General features: G+C 44.9%; 2 protein-coding genes across 3 annotated transcripts in view; one reads left to right on the top strand and one right to left on the bottom strand.

The window, feature by feature from the left end:
* Positions 1-3,454: 3,454 nt before the first annotated feature.
* Positions 3,455-7,869, bottom strand: fam72a (family with sequence similarity 72 member A). The gene is made up of 4 exons (XM_041953065.1): positions 7,318-7,869; positions 6,995-7,072; positions 6,159-6,283; positions 3,455-6,060 (listed from the first exon to the last, which is right to left on the bottom strand). Exons 1-4 carry the CDS (start codon positions 7,467-7,469, stop codon positions 5,966-5,968), a joined length of 450 nt encoding a protein of 149 aa, XP_041808999.1. The 5' UTR covers positions 7,470-7,869; the 3' UTR covers positions 3,455-5,965.
* Positions 7,870-8,685: 816 nt separating this feature from the next.
* Positions 8,686-25,185, top strand: part of srgap2 (SLIT-ROBO Rho GTPase activating protein 2) — a 52,441-nt gene continuing 35,941 nt past the window's right edge. For both annotated transcript variants that reach the window (XM_041946079.1, XM_041946069.1), the window contains exon 1: positions 8,686-9,195. In XM_041946079.1, the coding sequence (XP_041802013.1) occupies positions 9,129-9,195 (67 nt within the window). In that variant the 5' untranslated portion in view covers positions 8,686-9,128. The remainder of the gene's footprint in view (positions 9,196-25,185) is intronic.

The following is a 25,185-nucleotide window of genomic DNA, read 5'->3' as shown; positions in this document are numbered from 1 at the left end:
TATTTCCACATTTTCACAATAAACTCACAAGCCTGTTAACATTCTATCAGTTTAGAGCAGGCATGTCCAAACTATTCCATAAAGGGCCGTGTGGCTGCAGGTTTTCGTTCCAACCAAGGAGGAGCACACCAGCTTAATTAGCTGAGCTCAGTCTTCAGCTGATAACTCAGTGATCCCTTGATGTTGATTGGCTGGCCTGGTGTGCTCCTCCTTGGTTGGAACGAAAACCTGCAGCCACACGGCCCTTTATGGAATAGTTTGGACATGCCTGGTTTAGAGAATAGTATTGAACGGGCTCTTCATTATTGTTGCAAACAAGTGATGCCAGTTGAATCGTCTGTTCAAAACCTTATTCTCACTCTGTCTACCCACCTGGCCCCTGTTCATGTGACACAGCTGTGCACCTGGCCACTTGTAGCTGCTATGCAGAATGTTCCACACACCTGTCCACCATTTACACACAGTTCACTCAAACAGCTGCCACATTAGCTCCAGACGTCTGCCTGGTTTCCTGCTTAGCTCAAATTTTAAGCTGTTGCTTTTTTTTATTATTATGGAAAATGCAATCCAGCAATTCAGCCTTAAAAGACAGAGCAAATGATTCATACAGTGATGTATGAATGACCTTCTAAAGGACCCTGCTGTCACAGTTCCTATGCTGTAGGTTTACACAGTTCAACCAAAGAGAGATGCTCCCCTGTGGGAATGTTTCATTTGAATAGGTTTTAGAAGCCAGAGGGAAGAATCTATAGAGCACTTTATGATTTTAAAAAGCAAAGATTTGAGGAAAAAATGTAAAAAACAAAAACAAGAAACAAACAATGAATCTAAGTATTCTGCAACTTCATGCACAGGTGGCATTGCCTAACTAAGAAAAGCACAAGAAAAATAGTCTAAATTGTCAAATTCTAAAAAACTAAAAACTTTGTAACTAAGGTCCTCTGATTTCCAACTGAAGTCTAGTCCTTCAGACAGTATGAAAACAGCTGTAGTTTGAGGTGATTTCTCTTTCAAAGCCAGTTGTCTTTTGCTGTTTGTGTTCTGCAGGCTAAGTGGAGCCAGTGGTGATTCTCTTTTTAATATAAGAATATTGACTGATTGATTGTATTTAATCTGGCTTTTATGAAGTTGGATTTCCATATTTAAAGATGTCTCTGTAGAAACCTGAGGGGCTTTGAGACCTGAGAAATGATCACTCAGACTGACATTTGATTCCACCTTGAACACATGTTTTCCATACTGTGCTTAACTTTCCACACTGAATATTTGCGGATTAAAGTTTTCGTGCACTGTGAAAACAGATTATTCATCATCAACATGTTATGATCATGCTTCCCTGTGATGTTTACGTGGCTAAATCAGGGTTGGTGTGACAGGATGTGATCTGTTAGACTTGTGGTGGCACGCTGTTCTTGGAGCAGAGTGTGCCTGATTAACCAGCTCGGCTGTCACCAGGGCAGAGAGCAGCACACTGGATTTGTTTATCCTTTATTTGTCTAGGGCAGGCAGCCATGCACTGAAAGCTATGCATACATTCTTTTATTCAGCAACACCCTGCTTCACATTCATTCAGTGTCTTGCACAACACACACCTGTCAGCAGCCTAAAACAACCAGTCTTATCCTGTTGGCCACTTTAAGGGAAAATAGCATTTTTTTTTTTATCCGGCCAACAAATGGTTTTTGGAGTCTAGTTTCTTTTTATAGGAGAAAGAACATCCAAACCATGGTTTTTTTTCTGACCCCGACCTTTGGATCTGTGTGAGGAAGTCTGTGGGGAAGTTATCAAGTTGCACAGAAAACAACAGGCTGATACAGCCCATGAGGTGGTGTAAGATAAAACAAAAACACAGAGCAGATGTTTGTGAGGGCACGATTTGTAATTTGGGCAGATGCTACAAAAACATGTGAAAACAGAGCAAGCCACAACTATTTGTTTCTGATTTTTCTTGCCATCGCTTCCTAAATTGCCCTGCACATGTCTCAACAGCAGCAGAGAATGCCGGAGAAGGAGGTTACCAGCTCAGTCAGATGGCTGCACAGTTCACAACCGCACGCTCAGCTCTGAAAGGACCACAATGCACAGAACTCCAAAATTAGTGGATGCTTTTTAAAACAAATCTAGATTGCACATGACAGTCTGACTCTCTACAGGTATTTTAGGTTGAATTGTCTTTTTGCAGCTAAGGCCTCGGCTATTCCAGCTCACCGTCTCCTCCCGAATGAACATCAAAAACTGTGAATCTCATGAATTTTCAGTGCATCCACAGGAATGCTGCCCTTACATTACAAACCCGCTCAACTCCAAAAGCATCTTTCCTAACCTGTGTGCAAGTGGAGGAGGGCTCATAAATATTCAGCTAAAATGTCTGTCTCCTCCTTGGGAAGATTGTTGATGAATATTAGAAATCTGCAAAGACCCATTTCCAATGCACTGACAGAATTGATAAATAAGTCCACGCCAACGCTGCAATGCAGCGATAACTGTAGGTTCCCCTGCTTCTGCCAGCAGAGCAGTTTAGCAGCTTGAGTGACGTTAATGATGAACAATTCCCCTTGAGATTCCCACAATATACAACACAGACACATGGATTCTCTCTGAGGGCATCCAGACAACCGCCTCCTTTTTTGTTGCCAACAGAGAACACAAAACATCATTTGCAGGAGGATTCTCCGGTTTCTTGATTGGTAATGTTCACTCAACCCTTCACCTGGTGTGTTGACAAGCAAATAGTGTGCATTTCAATCATTGTGAGACTTATGGGATCAAAATGTCCACCAAAGAGATTATTAATCATTTCTGTCACTTTCAGTCACTAATAATCTGATTACTTTACTTAAACTCTTCAATTTATTACATTTGAATTAACTTCACACTTTCTATTATACTTTATGTAATATTGTAAATCACACCTATTACATGTGTGTCCATCCTGGAAGAGGAGCCCGAATTTCTGTTACGTTGGTTTCTTCTTGTACTTGGACTCTGTTTTTCCATATCTGTCTTGAGAGTCTAAGGATAGAAGGTGACGTATGTTGGAGGAATTGTAAGGCCCTCTGAGACAAACTTGTGATTTGTGGCTATAAATAAAACTGACTTGACAGCTAATTCGTCATTGGCCTTGGCAGTCATTTGTACACAGTAAAATCAGAGAAAACTTAGAGACGGCCAACCAAGTCCAATATACTGCTGCACAGGAGCAACGTTTGGAGCATTTTGAACTGAAACAGGGTGAGGAGTAATTAAAGTCAGATAAATGCATACAAATATGATTGGTGAGAACTCTTCCCAAAACATTCTGCAGTGCACCTTAAGCGTACGAATCATGCAATGTCAATTTTGTCCATAATAACTGTTCGTGCAGCGGCAGATATCGGGGTAGAAGATAATGCTGATCTGAATTAGGAGAAAAAAAGGTGTAAAATAATGACAACAGAACTACAGTGCATTTAAGATATTTTGAAAAAAAAAAAGTTTATTAATTTAACAAGCATACAAAACAACAAATCATCTTTTCAAACTACCAATGCAGTTTCAGTGCAATTCCAAAATATACATTTTTCAGCAGGGCCTGTTAATCAAAGTTATTCACGTCAGAAACAGCCATTTAAATAATTCTTTTGATTATCATTTGACAATTATCCTTGCCAGAGGAAGCTCGCAAGTGATACCTTCTTGAGGTAAAACTGTACACATCCAACCTTTAACGTACAAAACGAAGCACTACATCACAAATGAAATATTAAATACATGAACAAAAACAAAAGTACTATAGCACAATACAGTACAAACCAATACATTTGTAAACAAAGCTTGTAAACAAAAAGGAAGTATGTGGTTATACGTATTTGGTTTGTGGATTTAATAAATACCGATCTGATGCGCTGTATCCTATCAGTTTACCACATAGACAGTATTTGGTGTGCAAGTGTAGCAGACTGTCAGTTATAACTTTAAGATGAAGGATGTGAAAATCTGGACAAAGTTTTCCTCTTATGTGTATTTTTCCACAACTAAAGGGCTACAGCATAGATAAACACAGAGGCCGTTTAAAGTTAAAAAAGACCCATTTTCTTTACCCTTTTCCTTCAGGCAAGAAGTGACATTCTATGTTGGCATCCTTCAACAAAGTTTGCCCACAATACAGGCAAAACCCATTCACTCACAGAAAGACTGTTACTTTAAGACAGGACCATAGTGTCAGCAGGGCACCGCAGTGAAACAATAACAAGAGCAGAAGGATGGCGCTGCCAAAAAAGGGCCGACTGGAGTTCAGTCCCCCGTGACTGGAGGATGTTGAGGCTTGTGTCTGGTGCAACAGGCTGAGGAGAAGGTCTGTTCAGTTGCTGATGACCAGCTAACATACAGCATCAATCCTCCCCGACTCCACAGCTTAATAAAAGATTTCATTGTCAATGACCACAGCATCAGTAAGGCCAAAAGAATACCGAGGATGTCAGATCCACTGACTTAAGCTAAACTTAAAAATGAGAGATTCAGTAAAGTGGCCCAAAATGATATCTCTCTTTTAGAGGGGCAGCCAGACCATAAGGTCAATATTGATATGTTCCATGATTCTTTGGAGTTGACTTTTTCTTCTCTTCAGATGCTACAATTATGCTGCTACATAAAACTGAATGGTCATGTAACAAAAACGGAGCATGGACACAAAAATCCACTTGCGTTTAAGAATTCTGCTTAATGATCCACATTGAGGAGTTACGGAGTGCTGCAAAAGTGCACCTATTGTTAGTTTCCACTCTACCTTATCCTGTATCCTCAAACTGGGACTTCAGTACTTGATTTGAGCTCCTAACAAACACTACACTTTGAACTCCAGCTGCTCCAGGCCTTTGTGGAAGCAGGCCAAATGCATAAGTTAGTATGTTAGTATCCGATACTGCTACAGTGAGATTCATCTGGGTGTTAAACACATATCGCTGCTGTCAGGTGTGTAGCAAACACTGTATCAGCAAATCAAAATGTATCACTGACAGATGGTCAGATCATAAGGTAACCTAAATCGAATATGCCCCCAACAAGGGAGAAACTCATAGATATACAGTACCATTCAATAATTGTGCTATTACTCCAATGCATGGGATTCAAAAAGCACTCCAGCTTTCACTCAGCACCAAGCCACACAGAGAGCATATAAGCCTTTAAGACATGACTGTTAATGGGAGTGCTTGCTTATTACAGCATAACCAATGCACAGATCATAACTGCCATATAAAAAGAAGGTAGGCGAATTGTGGTCGTCCTATCAGAAAATCCGACTGAACGTAAACAGCGTGAAAGAGCACAGCATTCACTGGTAAGTTCCACCGACTTATCACGGCACACTCCCAACTTCTCACGAGGCCGATCGAAACAATGAGCTCAGCGGAGACTCTGGGATAAAATGCACTAGATTAAGGAGTCTAGCTGTCTGTTATTTTCAGGCTACTTCAGCCCCTTGTTTTAGAATAGCCCACGCAAATGTACAATAAAAAAAGAGAGAAAAGGATGCATGACAGTGTGCGCGTCTGTGCTTTTAACAGTGAAAAGGTGACGGGGAAAGGCATGGTCACAAGTTAAAGGGCAATTCAGCACTGAATTATGTAGGGACAAAACCTTTTGCTGCACTGTTCTCTGCGGGTTCAAACAGTGGAACATGTTGCATTTCTGGCCACAGTCCCATCAGTGATGTCACAGCAGGTGATCTCTATCAGCTGATAGAGAGCAAATGAAAAACACCTGCTGTGACATCACTGATTGGGGTGTGGTCAGATGTGCACCATGGTTTCAGCTTTCAACCCATTAGAGCAGTAAAGCAGCACTTTTCTGCCCTATTTGATTCAGTATTAAATTATCCTTTAAAGCTTCTCTTTTCTCTCTTATCCAAAGCATGGTTTGCACACTCTTTTAGCTCCACCTCTCAAATGTTGGCGTAGCAGGTAGCTCACATTGTCCGTTTCCCTGTCTACCTAATACATTCCTCCTCTGATGGGCTTTCTGATTCTTCGTTCTCACTGTCATCCAGCTCAGGAAGATCTCCCCACAGGAGCAGATTCAGACCTGCAGACACGTTGGAGGGTGACGAAGGCTCATCAAACACATTTTTAACAGAGCAAAATTGTGAAGGTTTCTGATTTTCAAGGGAGGCTTATACTGACCTGTTGCATCCAGTCTGTTGAGAGTAGATACAGCATCGCTATTGAACATCCAGAAATGGCCGTTGTTACAGGAAAGCAGGCAGGGTTTACAGGGGGCCACAACGTGATAGCCCACAACGTTACCACTGGGAGAGAGAGAGAGAATAAAGAAGAAACGTCTGTCAGCACTTTACCAGGGGCACTTCTGAAAAGTGCTAACTCCACTAGTGGGTGTCCATTATCTAACAGATGTTTGTTTTTGCCCTGTGTACAACAACAAAGGCCCAGGAATACAAAGGAGGCACCATAAAGCCTCACTGTAGCACCAAACTCTCCTTTAGGTTGATATCAGGAATAAATGCCAAATGGCAAGATTTCTATTAGTCATTCTGTCATCATTGGAAGAAAGTTAGTTGACAACTATTTTGATAAGTGATTGTTTGAAACATTTCTCAAGAAAAAACATGAAATATTCTCTGACTGCAGCTTCTCAAAATGAGAATTTGGCACTTTTCTCAGTTTTAAATGACAGTAAATTAAATATCTTTAGATTTTGGCCTGTTGGCCAGACAAACAAGATATATGAAGATTTCACCTTGGGCTCTGGGAAAATGAAAATGGTATTATTTAATTAACCAACAGATTTAATAAAAAGGATGATCATCATAGAAATAGACAATGAGAATAATCATCAGCTGCAGCTCTACAGGTGTATACTATGAAAAACAGCTATATGGGTAAGACTACAGTACTTGTTAGCTGTGCCAACTGTGTTAGTTGTGCTTTTATTACCATCTCACATCAGCAGATGGTCTTCCTAAAGCAAACCCTGCAGGCTATAGAGGAGCTTTACATACCACTTGAGACATGCGATGTCTCTCAGTTTGCATTTGCAGCTTTCAGTAGAGTAGCAGCTGGCCACAAAGTCAACAGTTCTTGGGGGACGATGCGTGTAATGAGAAACAAACAGAGCCATTAAAGGTTAAAACCGGTGTTATTGTCACAATTTCATGCAACAAATCTTATTAATCATACTACTGGTGTCAATATTGTGTTCCTCTACCCATCGAACGATCAGTTACTTGTGAATTATCAGTTTTTTTCCAAGTACACCTTGCCCTGGCAACAAGAGCAGATATAAACAAAGGCTAGCAGCATTGCTAACAAGATTAGCACTTACCTATTGGGAGGTATGTCAGTTGAAAAAAGCTCAACTTCAGTGTCTGCAAGAAGCACTGCTTTCATGCCTCTTGTGCAGAGCAGACTGTCACAAAATATGCAGTTCACCTGGGTCACACACTTGTTTTTGAAATTAGCGTTGGATGTAGACATTGTTGTCCTGTTAAAATGGACGAACTTCCTCGCTCGTTCTGCCCACACACAGCAAAAGCAGCAGAAAAACAAGAATCGGGTACTGATGTAGCTCACTATCTGTAAAATTCGTGATAATAATATTCGATTTGACGTGAACTTCGTTAACGCTAGCTCTAACGTCCTTGTAGAAACGTTAGCCTTTCTCTAACGACAAAACGGAAGGCAGCTAACGTTAGCCTGCTGAAGAAACGCGGGGGAAAATATATATTTTCCCAAAACGATCTTAGTATCAAAGAAAACGGTTAGCTGTACTATTGATGAATACACGATTTCGGTGAATAACTAGCCTGTTTTACACCACTGGCTCAGCATCCATTCAGATGTAGTTTACAGCTAACTAAATAGCTGTCAGCTTTGTTTACAACTTCCTGGTATTTAACGGCACTTCCTGAAAGTATCTTTAAAAGACCCTACACCTGACTCTGATTGGATACACTCCATAGCAACCAACACCATTGGGCAGCTTCATTACGGAGTCTGAACTTAATTGGTTGAAAATTCGAATCGAAACGCCCAGGTTCAACAGTTCTGAAAGACGATTGGTGTGCTTATATGTCACTCAAATTCCGCTCCACCAATGGTGGTGTGGGAAGGACAGTTCCTGTCCTATAAAATTAAGCGGGGCTGTCTTTAAATTATTTTAAAAAAAGGGAACTGCACATTAACTAGCACAATTCTATGTAATTGTTATTGTCGTAGAACAAGACGAGCATTGAAGCATTTCTACTGTGTTAATATCATGAGTGTAGATCAGATCATAGTTATGGAATTGCTTGTAAATCTTTAGTTACGCTGTCGCTTAAATTCAACACGAGGACATATTTAAGACATGTTTTTTTTTTACTCTCGTCAGAGGTCATAACTGGCATGTCATCCTAGATTCTGCTTTTTTTTTTTTTTTTAGTTTTCAAGGTGTGCCTTTTGGTGATGCCTTCACTGCCATAGATGTTAATGAAACTCGGCAATATAATCATAATCACCTGGTCAAACAAGACACACAGACACACCTACGTGACTCGTTACATGTTATTACATGGTTAGTGGTTTATGTACCCAAATGAGTGCAATCTATTGCATCCATGCCTGTCCTGCGCACTGGGGCTGACCCGCCAGCCCCTCCATCTCCGCTCGGTTCCTCCTCTCTCTCACTTCAAGGGGACAAGAGGAGAGCAGTTTAGTTTAGACAGGCGGACGGTCAACTGCGAGGCCGATACCTGCTGCAAACAGAAAGAAAAAAACTTTTGGAAGTGCTCACTGACAAGCTATCAGTTTGTTTGTTTGTTTTTTAAAGAGGGGAATGAGTCTCCTTTCACTCGAAATTGTTTGTACCATAACCGGTTTTGAGGAGGCGGCGAGGCGCGGCGGCGGATGGGAACATAGAGCAGCAGCAGCAGCAGCAGCGCCAAACTCACAATGCGCCCGGAGTGAACAGAGGCAGGGAGACAATACAGATCCGCGGGCACGCTGAGGAGCTGCGATCTCTCATTTGGCCTGTCTTTTTCTCTTCAAAACCCCGTTCCATAGTGGCATCTCCCCAGACTGCGCCTCATTTATTCATTGATTGAGACAAAACTGACTCCGCGACGAGGGCGAGTGGTTTGATCTCCAAACTCAGCCATGACGTCTCCGGCGAAATTCCGAAAGGACAAGGAGATAGTGGCCGAATATGAAACTCAAGTTAAAGGTAAAAACTTTTTAAAAGCTTCTCGCGTGATAATATTCAGCCCAGGATAAAGCGACGCGCCGTTTAATCTGTGCTTTCTGACTCTGTGGCATGTTTTCCTTGACTTGGCTGACTGCATGGTTTTCTGTACGTTCACCTCTCCGATCAGGCGTAAGGAGTAGCCAGCGCTTGCCTTTGTATTTCACCGATCATGAAGGTTAATTGTCATCGTGCGGACGTGGCAGATCGGTAACATATCAGTAACTGCAATCATAAACAGACCGTGATGATCAACGTGTCTTCAAGCGTGTGCCTTTAACGCAGCACACAGATGGCCAACAAAGAGGGAAAAAACCCTGCTAAGAAATCAGCGTTGTCGTCCAGATGTGGCCTCTATATGGTCTTTAAAGAAAAGCTTATTTGGAGATGGTGTGTGTGAGTGTGTGTGCGCGTGTGTTGTGTAGACTACCCAAAGGGCTGGGGTTTCGACATGGAACAAGGCAGGGCGTTTTCTCTCCCTCTCTGTCTCCTGCGTGTCTGTGCTGCTGCTGGTGTGCACCGCCGTCCGCGCATGCTGCAAATATGTGTGTGTGTGTGTGTGTGTGTGTGTGTGTGTGTGTGTGTGTGTGTGTGTGTGTTCGTGTGCGCGTGGCTTTAACGCAGATTGCATTTAAATGATCAATTTGTGCAAAGGCTTGTCCTCTGATCGCGGTTCACTGGTGTCGCCCCTGCCGATGATCAAGGACAGGAGAGAGCAGCAGGGGTGGGAGAGCAGATTGTAGTGGTTTGAAAGGGGCGTTCAGATGTTAACTGTTTACTGGCTGGTGTGTGTGTGTGTGTGTGTGTGTGTGTGTGTGTGTTTCTGTCCTCAGGCAGGCACGCTGTATTCAGCTGGGCAGTGTCAGGCAGAGTGACAACGATTGCTTATCAGATCTGTAGGTTTAGGTTTGTGGAATAAAGGGGGAGGGGGCACAGAGGTGGCAGGGAGGAGGGGAGAGGGATGTGGAAGAGAGGCAGAGAGGACAGGATATTGCCCTCCTCATGAACAGCATGTTTCCACTGCTGCTGCAGATAGTCAGATAACATGGGCAACCATCTTCCTCATCACACCCACTTCTCATGCACTTTTAAGAACACCCAGTCTTGGCCCTGTCTCTAAAACATCTCCTGGCCCCTCCCAGAGATTCTGCCCCCTGCAAGTTTGTTGGATGCAGGGCTGCAAGTCAGTGACAAACAAAGCGGTTGTGGAGAGTGTTATCGTAAATCACTGTGCTGTAAAACTGGTATTTCCGCTCTTAATGGCCAGATGAGCGACAAATTAAAGGGAAAAGCAACATTATGTGTAAGGTGTGGAGCCACTGAAATGGCTTCAGCGCCTCATCAAGTTTCAGGAACTCCACTGGAGGGGTGAGTGCCGTTCCCCCAAAAGATATTCATAGGTGTTCACATAAGTTGAGCTCCAAAGATTGTGAAATGATGGCCCATCCCAGTTTTTTTATCATTTGTTGCTTGTCTTTACATCTTCCACCGACCTGGGCCGGGGTTTGATTCGGTTGAGAACAGGTAGAGTTGTCAGTTAAACTAAAGAACAGAATATTCCAGGATAGCTCGACTTAGCTCGCTGCTTACCGCCTCTTGTTTACCTGCCTATCTGCGTACTCCTCTAGCTGTCACCACAGTGACATTAGCGTTATTGTCCCAGTGTCCCGGTAGGCCGCTGTTTCTGCTCGGCAGCCCGTGTAAAGGCTCTCTGTCCGTGCGGCATTGTGAGGGCTGTCTGCTGTGTTTGTCAGCCTGTGGACTTAATGTTTGTCCATCGACCCTCTGCATCGATTCCTCCTGTCAGTTAGTTCGCTGCTCCCGAGTGAACAGCTGTGTTGAGCTATCTCTCCTGTCCTCACTCTGTCCACAGGTTTTCCCACATACCGCCTTCTCTTTCTGGAATTGAACAGATGAAAGGATGAACCTGTGAATCCACATAACTGTTTGAGGTGTGTGTGTGTTTTCCCATCTGTGTAGAGGCGTCTCCAGGTGCTGTGTGTCTGCTGTGACACTCCCAGCAGTCAGCCCTCTCTGGGAGACGCTGACACTCTGTCATTACCTCAAACGCTGCTGTTAGAGATTCTCTAATGGAGGGTATCAAGCAGCAAATCATGAAGCGCCTACATGTCACATCTCTGTCTCCCCGTATTTGTTAACACATGTCTGTCTTGTTTCCCCAAATCTTTAATGTATCCACAATTGCGGTCCAGCGAGCTGAAGGATCACACTTGTATGCCTCTGCTCTAATCGGGCAACAGGAAAAGTCTTCTCACGCTGCAGCCGTGAACTGCAACATCATGGGGGGAATGAACGTAAATCCTCACATGGCTTACATTCATAAATCTCTGCAGCAGGAGAGGAAGATGCAAACATGCAAACACGTACACGTTCATTCACATTCACAATCCAGTGCATTTGTTCGGATTATATTCGGGACCCTCATCTGGCATATTAACTGCTATCATTTCGCATTTTGTTTGGCCATTGATGGAACACTGGTGCAACACCATCATAGTCTGCTCTAGCACCACTACATTCAAAATAGTGTTATGTGAGTATTTTTAGCAAACACAAGATACAACATGACGTCCATGCTGCACACACTGAGATAATTTGGCCTGTTTTAGTGTAACTCTGCTCTCCCATTTTGCTTTATGTTTTTCCCCTCACCCTAACCTCACCAACCAAACCAACGTAGGCAACGAACACTAGCCAATCAGAGGCAAAGTAGCACGGGTCTTCAAGGAATGCATCTCACCTGTTGATGTGTGAGCTGGTGAATACTGCCTTCATACATGCGCGCACATGCACATCAATGCTTGAACCCCACCGTCGTCTTCTCAGCCTGTGTTATTTCACACAGGCAGAATGCTGATACTCTAATATGGGATTCTGGCTGATGCAAGGAATGTTCCTACTGCTCAGGAAGAGGGTGTGTGAGAGAGTGTGTGTATGTGTGTGTGTGAGAGAGAGAGAGAGAGAGAGAAAGCTGTAACAAAGAAGAGGGTAGCCTGAGAAAGTGAGTGAGACGCATTAAAAGAGGAACAGGAATGTTCTAACACAGATGCAAATGGTTATGCACAGCGCTGAAATGGAGTTAAGGAATGAGCTTATCACCTACCTTTCATAGTTCACAGAGCACTTATTTGGAATTGAATCCAGAAAGCTACTTAGCTTTAAGAAAGACTTCAAATTGCCCTGCGCGGTGTCACTATTACAGGCTCAATGGCATTTATCCAATCAACGCACATCGAGCAGCTATCACCATCTCTCCTTAACCAGTCAGAAAGCTCGCCATGTTATTTGTATAAAAAAAAGGAAAGCTTTAATTCAGGCAATGGGAAACATTTTAGAGGAAAATTAGGGAGTGCTGAGTCTCTAAAAACACATGACAGATGTTTCATTTTTCAAGTACATTTTGGCTCGGTGCTTCAGCATCTGTCAGTGTTTTACACATCTGGGAATGTTAATAAGTGGCTGCCTTTGCAAATATCTGCCACTGCTGCCACCGATAAAACGTATTGATCATGGCGGTTTTTGGAGTCAGAGAAATGTGGAACATGTATTTCCATCACATCTGATGATTTGCTGAATAACCTTTATTGATCCCGAGACAAAACGCTCACACACAAAGAGGTATGCACCGGCTATATCTCCAAACAGATGTGGGCTATTATAATTTTCCAGACTGGCCTATAAACTCATTGAGCTCTGCAGATATGATGTTGAGCCGTCTCCCTGAAGATGGATGAGTGCCTGTGGCCATAAACTGAAACCGTGTGTCTGCCTACGTGTACGTTACTAAGCTGCCTGTTTACAAGGCAGCCAGAGAAACATATGATTTGGGATAAATGGCTGCTTTCACTTGCACACAATAGGAAAGGTGGTGACACGGCAAGAGGTTTGTCTGCAGCAGGATTGTGGGTTTGTGTGCGTATGTGAGGCTCTATGCCTGGGCTGAATGTGTCTTTTTGGTTTGTGTGCTGTCGGGTCCACCGACATAAACTGCGGAGAGATTCTGTCTCAGTTATTAACAACTACGAAACAGCAAGAGGCAGAAGGAAAAGACAAGTGATAAAACAGAGGGAAGGTGGATACAGCTCGATTGTTATTGTAACTCTAACTCCTCTGCTGCAGTCGCCTTCACATCAGCCAACCTCACATGTGTGTGGAACAATGTGAGAAGTCTTTAAGCTAATCAATTTGTGGGACTTTTAGGGCTTTCTCTGTGTGATCTTTTTAACAACACGCTGTCGATTAGGACTGGATTGTATTGACTGAGTCCACTGGTGCATTTACCAGCCACAAGTCAATCACGGTACTCTTAGTGGTATTGTTTACTCACCGTACACTGTACAAATGTGTGGATGTGTCTCAGAGTGTGTGGGTGAAATGGAAAAGGTGTGTGTTTTTGTGTGTGTGTGTGTGTCCTGGATCTATGTGTTTGTATGGTAAGCTGAATTAAAAATGCTAACGGAGCCTAAAATAATCAGTCAGGAAGGATGTTTGTGTGAAACCGAGGGTCAGGAGTCATGCTGGAACACACACAAACACACACACACCGTACAGGGAGTGTGTGAAGCTTCCTGTTTGGTCCCACGGCTTTGTATCTGGGCAAAGGAATCAACTGCCTTTCATATAACACACACACACACACACACACACAGTGCGACTGATTTTTAGCTCTGCAGTCAGCACAGTTGCCTCTCAGAATAGAAAGGAACTGAGATGTGAAGGTAGAGGGGGTTTTTTTATGAGTGAAAGTCCTCTATTCCCTTTGATAAGTCACAATAGAACAATGTGTTCCCTCCCGGATGCCCCGGTTCGTGCTGGGTGCTGTGTCAGCACCAGACACGATGTAGCTGAAAACACTTATTGATTTTCTGTTCCCTTCCTTACTCTTCAGTATTCAATATGACAGTTTAAGTAACTACGGTGCTGCTGTGACACCTGGGAGAAAACACGCAGCGTTAAATTTACCAACACTGTAAGTGCTGAGCTGGCCTCCGTCAGTACGCACACACACACACACGCACAGTGCTGCTTACAAGTCAGTGAGTGTGTTATTGCGATGTGGATTGAGATGTCTAATCCATCTCTACCTACCCTCCTTCTCTGGATACAGTCGATAGCTGAGATGAAAGAGGGACGTCTGCTATCAGCATGATATGCAGACGAACCGATCAAGACGTACAACAACACCCAGCAGTGTATCAGATCTAAGACGGCTCATCAATGTCAGTAGATGAAGGAATATACCGAGAGGGCTGGACAATTAATGAAAAAACAAAAAAGAAACCCGCAGAGGAGGAAAGGGCAGCCGCTGTAGCCAATTGGGTAAGGTCAGAGTTCAACTGCTGTTCATTGGTGCCAGATGTTCCAGATGCTCTGATTGGACAACAGATGTTCCATCTGCCCTGGTTGGCTAATCCTAACACTCATGCCACCACCCCTTTACTAGTCCTTCAGAACTGAGGCATGTTGGGATTGGTTGAAATTTCCCCTCCTCTGTGTGTCTGTGTGTGTGTGTGTCTGCCTGTCTGTCTGTGTACCTGATTTCTATACCCAATAAGTGAGTTGTTTCTTGTCCTGTCATTTTGAGACAGAAAGCTGATGTCATATGTATTCATGCCAAACACACACACACACACACACACCTCGAGCCTGACAGACATTGTTGTTACCTTCTGTTGGTTTTTTGCATATTGTCAACTGTATCATTCCACTCAGACAGTTGGTTTCAGAGAGAAGTGGAGCAGTGTTGTGGTGGAGCAGATGTTAGTACTTGCCCGTGTGTGTGTGAATGTGAGGTGGCAATATGGATCTTTTTACCATAACTTGTAATTTTATATTATTATTATATAGTGCATTTTCTAGAAGTTCAGTTGAGAAGGCTTTCTGTAGACACATTAGGTCAGAGTGTTTGCTTATAGATTACAAAATGTTCAGTTTATGACTGAAGAAAAGTAAGAAAACCACCAAATATTCACATTTATAAGATGGAACCAGTGACTCTTGCTTGAAATCAATAGTTTATCAAAATTGAATGAATTGAATGAATTTGCCAGTTGCTTTAGCTCTGAAGAATATATGGTCACATTGCCCAAGCGTGAATGTGTGCGTGACCTGAGGCCCCCATGACCCCTGTTAGGGTGCTTCATTCATTTAAATTTCACTTTCTTTATCCGACACACACACACACACACACACACACACACACGGCAACAGCGCAGCAACCGGTGAGAGAGTGTAAAAATGTAGAAAGCAGAGTCGTGCTCTGGCCTACCCCCTCGCTCACACACTCACTCTGTCTGTCAATCCCATACTCCCTCTCCCACTTTTTCAATCTTTTTCTTTCTGTCAGCCTACAGCCAATGAACAATCCGAGCATTGTGAGAAGAACTGCAGGTCTTCAGCTCAAACCCTCTGTTTTTCTCACTCCTTCGTTCTCACCCTCTCTTTTTCTGTCTCACTCTCTTCCTCTCCCTCACGATGTGTGTCAGTTGTGATGAAATGCGACACACACGTTTTCAACACGCCTCCTATGGCGGCTTAAACCGCTAATCGTCGCTTTATGATTTCAGCATATGTGACACACATATTGTGCTCGCTTGCATGGGCCTCTGTGCCGGGCACTGACTCACAATCAGCTGAGAGAGAGGATGTTTGTGTTGGTGGGAACATCTTTAAGAGGGATCTATATAAAGTGGAGCAAGGCAGAGACAAAGCCCACTCATATCCTCTGGAAAACAATCAATAGGCGAACAGACATCCAGCTGTAAATAAATAGGAGAGAGAGGCAGAAAGAAGGGAAGGAGAGAAAACACAACGGTGGAAAGGTTGGATAATGCCCCCCGGGGGACGCCAGAGGAAACAGGTTGTGTTTGAACAGCCCTCATACGTGGCCAGAGAGCAGGAGGAGAAGAAAAAAAGCAAAGGAGCCTGACCAAAGAGGGAAAAGGAAAGGGGGTGCAGAGAGAGGAAAGGGGAAGGAGAAGAAAGAGGAGGAGGAGGAGGAGGGATCTGGGAAATGTGCAAGATGAGGCATGAATAGAAGAGAATTTCTGAGAGGTATAAAGGAGGGAATAAACCCCACTTCTACCAGACTGTATGACCCATCTGCTCAGTTCAGTATGTACAGTATGCACTCGTATCAGCCTTTTCGCTCCCCATCTCCTTCTCCCTCTTCCTCTCTCCTTCCCCCTCCATCAGCAGCTTCTCCCTGCACGTAGGCAGAGTTGGTTGCTAGGGTTACTGAATTGCCCCCATTTTTCTGGGTTTGTGAGGAGCAGAGGGAAAATGAGAAAGAATAATGTAGATTTGTCTCCCCTGTAGGGTCTGGCTAATCAGGTTACCACTATACACACACACAGGCTTCGATTCCATTTTGAACCTCGAGTCTTTTCAGGTTTTTCTTCCCTTTCGCTTTCCTGCTTCTCATTCCCGTTCTCCTTATTTGCTCTCGTCCGCCTCCTTTATTCCCTCTTTTCACCGCTTTCTTTTTCCATGGTGTCACTGCTGTTTCCTCATCTCCCTCAGGCTCCGGGGTGGTATGCTCTGTGTGTATGTGTGTGTGTGTGTGTGTGTCTGATAAAAGGAGTCAGGGTTTGATTAAAGGAAATTCTGAGTTGTTGTTTCTTGTAAATAATTTGTCCTGTCATGGATTTTTTTAAGCTCGATATTTATGAAAGCCCGAGGTCGCCTTTTAAAGCTGCATCAGCATCAAACCCTGTAAATGAGTCGCAAGAGGGTGGGCGGGTTGCGCTGGTATCAAAGACAGAATTTCAGTATTGTGACAAGTTTATGTGTGCGTGTGTGTGTGTGTGTTGGCACTGGGCAATCACTGCATGCTGGGACTCAGCTCGGGTTCACACCTCTGCTAATGCTGTTTTAATGAAGCCATTCATCACCTCTTCTCAGCTGAATCTGCATCACTTGCACACACTCGCATGCAGCCTCTCCCTCGCCATCCTCTTTTCTTCTGTCTCAATGTGTGCGAGGACACAGTGTTCTTCCCCCTGGTCGCTACGTGGATGCACCAGTTCTATTTTGGTTGTTCCCAGCATCAAAGCTGCTCCGGGGGAGATTTCTCCCATTTTCTCCCAGCGTTTGTTGCAGCATATATGCAGGCTCAGAGAGGCTTGTTTTAAAGTGCTGAGTCCTAGCTTTACTTTAAACCAACTTTGAATGTGGGAATAGAGTAGTTTTCTTCCCACAATCATTACACACACACACACACACACACACACACACACACACACACACACACACTCTCACTCTCTTTCTTTGTACAATTTGATGCTAAAAAACGGCACACACTCCTGTCTGGGTTGGAAGCTCGCCAGCTGTATAGGAGCATCTTCTTCTCTCTGAGCGGTGTCCCTTCTTCCCCTGCTTCAGGCCCCTCACTTCACACTCAAACCAGATGCACTGCTTCTACACGCAGCCACACATCGCATGAACAGCTCGTCAGCTGCGTCGTTTGGGCGTGTGTCCTGCTAACGCGTTGACCTTGGCTGGAGGTAACATCGGGGTCAGTGCAAGCTGGTTATGGAGCAGCGGGAAGTAGATGCGGAGATCAAACTTCCTGCCTTCGTCTTCCTTTTCGCTCATGCATGTGGGACAACTCGTGATAGGAGGCCCCCGCTGTGTACAAACAAGGAAGCTGCGCTGCATGTGTGCAGACCGGTGCAGTTCAAAAGCGAGACAGGCTAAATGTCACACATGCTGCCTGACTCAGTGATATGAGGTAAACCTGCTTTCGTGGTTGGTCTGAGGTTTTAGACTGTTTCTTGTAACCATTCACCCAGCCTGAGTTGACATACTGTCATACATACTGAAGTCTTATCTAAAAAGAGCATGAGGGACAAGCGGGCAGAGAGAACGGAAACATAACTTTACTGGGTGCTCATGTGATTTAAGTGTATGCAGTCAGTGATGTGGAACTGCATTTGCAGATACTCTGAACTGTGAACAAGAAGTCAGCTCGTGGCAGCAGTTGTCTCCAGGTTCATATCAGTGCATGTTGGAGGGCGTGGTGGTATGAGTGTGTCTGATTGCCTGCCATCCTGAATGCATTTATGCTTTTGTGGCTGCGCGTGTGTGTATGTCTGACTGACATGCCAGTGCTGTGGTGTGGACGAACCCAGCCTGAAAATGTTATTTACCTGCAGCAGACACTGTGCTTGAGCTGTTGGGAGGCAGCAGCACATACCTGAGGCCCGATACTTATCTCAGTGGTTTGCAGGCGCCTGTTAGCAGACTCTCTTGTTCTGCCTATCACTGAGCGTGGCCAGGGGGCGATGGCGTGTGTGAAGAACATGCTGATATGTGCTCTTCACTCATGCATGTTTAAGCGTGTCCTGAGGCTGTGGAATATGCGCTATGGAAGTTTCTGAACCTGCCATGTACAAACACAACAGATAGAAACTGTTTTGGCTCTTTTGTTGTGCTGCTGCATTATGCATTTTACTCACACACCCATCCATCCATTGAGCTCGGGTGGCAATTGTGACATAGCTCAGTTGATGCTGAAGATAACCACAAGCACTGATGAACCACTTTATTAGCATACCTGTACAACCTATGCCATTCAATAGCCTTCGATAAATGATGTCTTTGTCTAGCTTAAGATGTTCAGTTTTTGTTGACACTGTGTCAACAGAGCTGAAGTGCTATTGTCTGTGCTTTCATTGGCAAGATTGTTGTCGACGCAGTGCTGCTTTTTTCTTGTGGTGGTTGAAGGAGGCCTCTGCAGTCAGAACATCTGCAGCATCTGCACTGTGTCAAATTTTGAGAGGTATGCTTATCATCTCGCAAATTATTAGCTACGTGAGCCAATGCCGGAGTCAGGTGGTGTCGGCGAGAATCCCAGAAAACAGAAGCGGGTGGATGTTTTGTGGCGTGAGCATACAGCATGATGCTGTGCGCCAGAATGCTCACAGTCCAAGTATTTTAATCGAGTCAGATGGCATAGTTTACAGAGCACTTAATGAATCGCAATCCAGCAGCGTTGGTCATCGCTGACAACAAATTGCACTGATGTGTCCTGAGACGTTTCTTGAATAATCAATAAGTAACTACAAACACCCCTAATATTTACAGACATGCACAGTGCAGCGGTTTATGGAGTCGAGGTTTAAAATGGAGGATTTACTGTAGGAATGAACATCGTAAAGGCTGCAAGTAGTAACTGCATTTATACATCCGATGTGTGTTTCAGCGGCTGAAGCAAGGACACTGTCATACGTTGTTGTTGTCATCACAGTCAGTAGGTACGTTTTCATGACGACGCCTGCCAGCCACTTTATTGTTCCTCTCTTCAGATCTGTGATTGAAAGGGAAGCCTTAGCTGTCGGTGTCCCTCTCCCTGTACTCTGGGCCCACAGTGTGTAGACCATGTGCTGGTCTGCACTGTGGGATACCCCTCTCAGATTACTGCCTTCGCCTCTCTCCCCTCACCCTCCCTCTGCTGCCCCCCCCCCCCCCCCCCCCCCCCCCTCCACATTCCGGCTCAGTCCATGTCCTCCAAACAGAGTGGAAATGGGAACATCCCTCTCCTGATACATGCACACACACATACTCATTCCTGCTGTGCAGTGGCCCATACAGCACATGGAGCTGGAGTGGAGCTGATGGCCACTCTCTATAGATCATATACAGTGTGCTGCACTCAGTCTAGTCACTTTGTTTAGGAAGTAGGCCTCTGCCTAGACCTGTTGAGTGAGATGACTTGAGTAAGACCAAGTGGGTTTTCTAGGAAACGAACAGAGATGAGCCTTGAGAATGAGGGTGATGTAGAAGTTGACAAAGAGGAGAGGGTGAAGAGGGGGTGGTGCTCTTTAGCGCAAAGACCCTTCCCATCAATCACTTCATCACATTCGTGGCATAGCCGCTTGACACGAGCATGTTCTGGTCCCCCATCAATCTTTTTCGTCCTCCCCTGTTTTCCCCAAATCTTGCCTCTCCCACCGCCTCTCTCTGTGATTCCTTTCTGTCTGAGGGCAGCGTTGCGTGTTAAAGGTTGCTGTCTGTGACACACATGCACGTACACACAGGCGCTCACTGTGTGTAAAGGTTGCAGTGGGAGGCAACAGGCTAAGTGGCCGAGTGTGAGTGGGGCTCTTGTCATGTGCTGGTGGTATTCCCTCTGAGGAATGTGGACGAGAGAGTTTCCCAGTCAGGAGTGGCGGATTACCACCGCTGGATTCAAGCATGAATGTAGGCTTTTAGAATGGCTTTTGATATTGTTTTGAAGTGCTGTCAAGAAACTGGACCTCCTTGTTGAAATCAGACAGGATGAATTTTCACAACATGAGCCTTTCAGACATCTTGATGTAGGTCTCACTTCAGGGCTTAGGGGGCTCTTGAGGCTACAGTTGATTGATTTGGCGACACCTGTGGTTGCTGGTGGTAACAGCACAGTGTTTTACTCAGTTCTGTTCCAGATCATGTGAAACGTGCACATGCACTGGTTTCTGTCTTCCGCATCGCGTCCAGTATGTTTCCTGTGAATCCCATGTGTGTCTACAATTTGAATGTTGTGGGAGAGAGGCAGCTTGGGCCAGTAACCATGGAAACTACTTACAATTACAGGAAGCTATTATATTGTGTGTTTATTGCTGAAAAAATGCTGGCCACAAATAGCATTATAATGGCGTGTATCCAACAACATGGCAATGATTTCCAGCAACTCACTCTCAGCTCCTGGATGTCAGAGCATCGTTGAGCTTTGTATACTGAAAGTCATGTTAAATATACACAAACTCAGCGGGCTGAGATGTGCAAAAATCACCCCGGATTCCACTGAAACAAAGAAAAACAAACTTGCAGCGTTGTTTTGGCACAGCCGCGCCGTGTTAAAGCAGCTATTGTATCTCCACAGAACACGTTGACACTTCATGCCCATTGTTTTCAGCGTCTTTGTTACCGATAATGGCCAGGAAGGCTTACAGTATGTGTGAGTCAGGTCCCTGGCTGTGTCCCTCTCCATTGTGCCCCGCTCGCGGTGACAATGACGGCCACTGTCCTCCGAATGAAATACATCGCTGTCGTAGCTCACATTCTACATGGTCCATATGCACACAGCACAGCTGGCCTCAGCCCAGCTTCTACAGCACAGAGGCCATTTTGAATTCATGAATTATTTTGTTGTCTTTGGTACAACAGGGAGAATGGGTCTGATTTCTAGCAAGGAGAGGAGGGAGGGAGCGTCTGTGATTTTTTTTTTCTCCTTCCTTTTTTGTGAAGAAGTGGGAGCACAGAGAGGAAAAGGAGCGAGCTCTCTCCTTTTTTGCGAGGGGGAGAGGGGTGTGTGCCTGATGTCTGGGAGCTGGAGAGCCAGAACAGCAGGACTCCGCAAGATCAAACAGGCTTCCTCTGCGGATAAGAGAGCGAGCCAGCCGGGGAGAGAGAAAAACACAGGCGGGGAAGGGATACAGGAAAGCAAGAGGGCCGCTCTTTGTAGCCTTTCAAACTGGAGAGAATTACTGAACAATAAATGGCAGTAATGACTCTCTCACTTTACCTTTGTGTCTGACTTAAGATGATCCGTCTGCGTGAGTCCACTGGGGGGAGTTCAGAACAGGTGTGCACCACATGTCTCCCCCGGGTCTGCTGTGACCTTTGACCTCTCCTCTTCCCTGCCAGCCACACGCTCTGTTGGGGGAGCCGATCCGGCCCCTCACGAGGGCTGATTGTTGCACATGTACTCGCCGCAGCTCCGCGTATGTGTGCATGCGTGCATGCTCCTGGCGCAGAGATTCGGCTGCATGGTAAAAAAAAAAGTGCTCCCTCTTCTCGCCTTCAATGCGGAGGCAGCATCAATAATTGAGCGACACATTGCAGAACACAATGCCGTGCACTGCATAGCTTCTTTCCCCCTCTAGATGCCTCAGTATTTATCTGTCTGACTGTTTTTATGCCCCCATTTTGTTTCTCTTACCCCCTCCCCCAGTTCTGCCCACTTCTCTCCGCTCCCTTCATGTCATGTTTCCACTGCTCGAGCTGAGAATCTGTCAAACTGCTCACTTTGTCTTGCATTCATTAGTGTCTGTTTTTTTCTTTTCCCTCCTGTCCTCCTTTTTCTCTTACTTCTGGTTTTCTTTTATATATTCATATATATTTTTATATATTTCTATGTATATATGGTGTGTCAGGGATTTCATTCCTGACGTGTCCACTCCCTCCCTCTCTCCTGTGTCCCTTCCTTTTAAAATCTCATCAAGGCGGTTTTTAGGGGCTGGAGAGGAGGCCGTGGAGGGGAGCGAGGAGGAAAGGGTGTGGCCGCCCACACTGCAGCGCTCTATTGTGTTGCGCTGATTCCTCTCTCTGACACACACATCACATCACATAGGACACACACGCTGTGCAGAGTCACTGACCCCATGTTCACTCTCTCCTGGTTGGGGAGGCGTATTCTCTTGCTATCAGGGCTGTCCATTCCTGAGTACAGATAGCTTTGTTTTCCATCATGTGTCTCGGGCTCCCATGGTGTCAAAGGGCAGGAAGACTGCGGGAGAAGGACTTGAACAGTCCAATTTAAAGGGATCGTTCGGGTTTATATGAGGTACTCATATGTAGGCAGTGTGTTACCTGCAGTAGATTAGTCAGCACACCACCAGAGAAGCAGAGAGTAATACTGGCACAGAAACTAAGCAGTGTACCGCTGGGCCAGTAAAGCCACCAAAAAGAAGGCCCAACTAAATTAATCAATATCAGTTTAAGTGCACGATGTAATATGAATATTTTCACTGCTTTACTCTCCGCTGGCACTATATTCTCTCTACCACTAACACTCCACACACTGGCCCAGACCACCACCAAATAAGCCAGTTAAACACTTGAACTCAACTTTTAGCCAATGTTTAATCTAGTGGCCTGATGCCTCCAGAAGCTCCTCTCATCGTTGACCCTCCTCCTCCCAGAGGTCAAGGCTCAGGGTCAGCTCGAGAGCAACCACTCTCCATTCAGCATCGTGCACATTCCGGTGGACGCTTGCTCGCTGCCATTGAGGAGGGAAGACAGGCTCTCCGAGTAAGGAACGTCCCGAGTTAAGAACATCCAATTAATCATTTCGACTGTTCAAACTGACAGCAGCGCTGTGTCAAATAAGTGCAAGCAGCTGCGTGGGCGTGGGCGTGTTGTTGCAAGGAGTGGAGAGGAGATGAAATATGAACCAGAAAGTCCAGTTTAAATAATACGTCCATGAGATTGAGGACTTATCAGATGCCAAAAAAGCATTGCTCAGCAGGTTGCACTCTGCTTGAGGCAGCTAGAAATCAATCACAGCGGCGTTCTTCTCCATCTCTATGCGTGGGCAGATTTGGCACAACACTACGAGGTATTATAATTGGATTGCAGAACCTGTTGCTGGATGACGTTAGACTGCACTTCAACAAAACTGGAGCCAGACTCATCAACAATGGGTGACTTTGCCCTTGTTTGACGTGGCCGTGTGCGGCGACGGCCCCATTGCACCAACATGGTGGTCTCAATCACTACAGAACCGGACCGCTTCTTTGGTCGGCCAGTGGCACGTAAGTGGAATTTGTCCTAGTGCGAGTCAGGAGCATAGCTGACCGTCTGTCCTCAGCTCCTTAGCCATGCTGATCATCAGACTGCGAAGATGCTACGACCTGTGAGACGTTGATATTTGAGCCGTAGGGACAATCATGTGGCTAAGTAGGCAGTTATGTGTGAGGAAGCAAAACAAGAGCGTGTTTGTGTGTTTGAGCAGCACAAAGGCTGTGTTCACTGCGTCAAGGCGTCCTCAGGCTCACCTCAGGTGAGCTTTCCTCGCTTTGCAGTGGTTGCACATCCTCTAAGTATCCTCTAAGCCAGAGAGAATTTTACCTGTGAGGATTCTGAGAGCAGATGGTTATTTTGATCGGTTCTGCTCTCCGACTTGTGTGCTGTTGGTCCAGTTTTACTTTCCAAGCCCTGGAAGATGTGCTAAAGGCTTACTTAAGTGTTCTGCACTGCGGAATCATGCAGCGTGTAACACTAAGCTATACAAAGACATAGAGTTTTATTTGGGCAGTGAGCTCGAGCTGACCCTGATTCGCCTCGATGCAGCAAGATTTTAGTCTGATATGTCCTAAGCACTAAATGAAGGCACACCAAATCACACACCTGCCTTACAGGAGGCTCTGCTGCTCACTATGCCACCATCTGCATCATTTGCCTACTTAGAAATTTATGCATTTGTGCAGAAAAATGATCATGTTAATCTACGTCCTTGTCTGGTTTTGTAGTTCTTACTGACATTTTACTGGCTGTCACAGAATACCAGGATTCAAAGAAGTGTGAGTAGTAGAGCAGTGCCCTGGGTTTCAGCGCTGCCGGTCAGGTCTTTAAGCAAGTTCCAGGCCTTGAGCTGGGTTTTTTGAATGATGTCAGGCTACTTGATGGAGGATACGATCTAGTGAAGTTTGATAGAGTGTCTCTATGCTGCGGCTCATTCTGTTAGAGGAATCTAACGCTACACCCTGCTTCCCTTAGCCAGCTGCATTAGCATCAGTGTGCATCTTTTCAACACTGGAAACAAAGTCAACCCCCATTTGGAAGCAATTACTTTATGTTCACATTATTAACTAAAGCATGCATTTTATGCAGGAATGAACTGTTTAATTTTAGAGGAAGGCTAATAATGAGTATGCAAAGCATTTGTCCAGGTAGCATGCAGACACTGATTAGTGTGATCTGTTTCACTCTCATAGTCAGCCTGCTGAAATGAATGGTCTGTCTTATGCATTTTCTATAAGCTCATTTTCCTACTTTTACTAGAGGCCTAAAATATCCATAAAGGGGCCAGGCTGTAATGAAAAAAGTATGACTAGAAAGGTGGCTTTGACCTAGTAGTGTGAATAATAACTGAATAATGACCTGAGTCCTCATTCAGACCCCTTTTACATCAGTGTACGGTAGTGACTGTTATATACAGCTACACCTACAGGCTACAACAATTCC

This window comes from Chelmon rostratus, chromosome 2 (assembly GCF_017976325.1).
Source record: "Chelmon rostratus isolate fCheRos1 chromosome 2, fCheRos1.pri, whole genome shotgun sequence".
NCBI lineage: Eukaryota > Metazoa > Chordata > Actinopteri > Chaetodontiformes > Chaetodontidae > Chelmon > Chelmon rostratus.
Note: the sequence above shows the minus strand (reverse complement) of the source record. Positions and strands in the feature narration are given on the sequence as shown.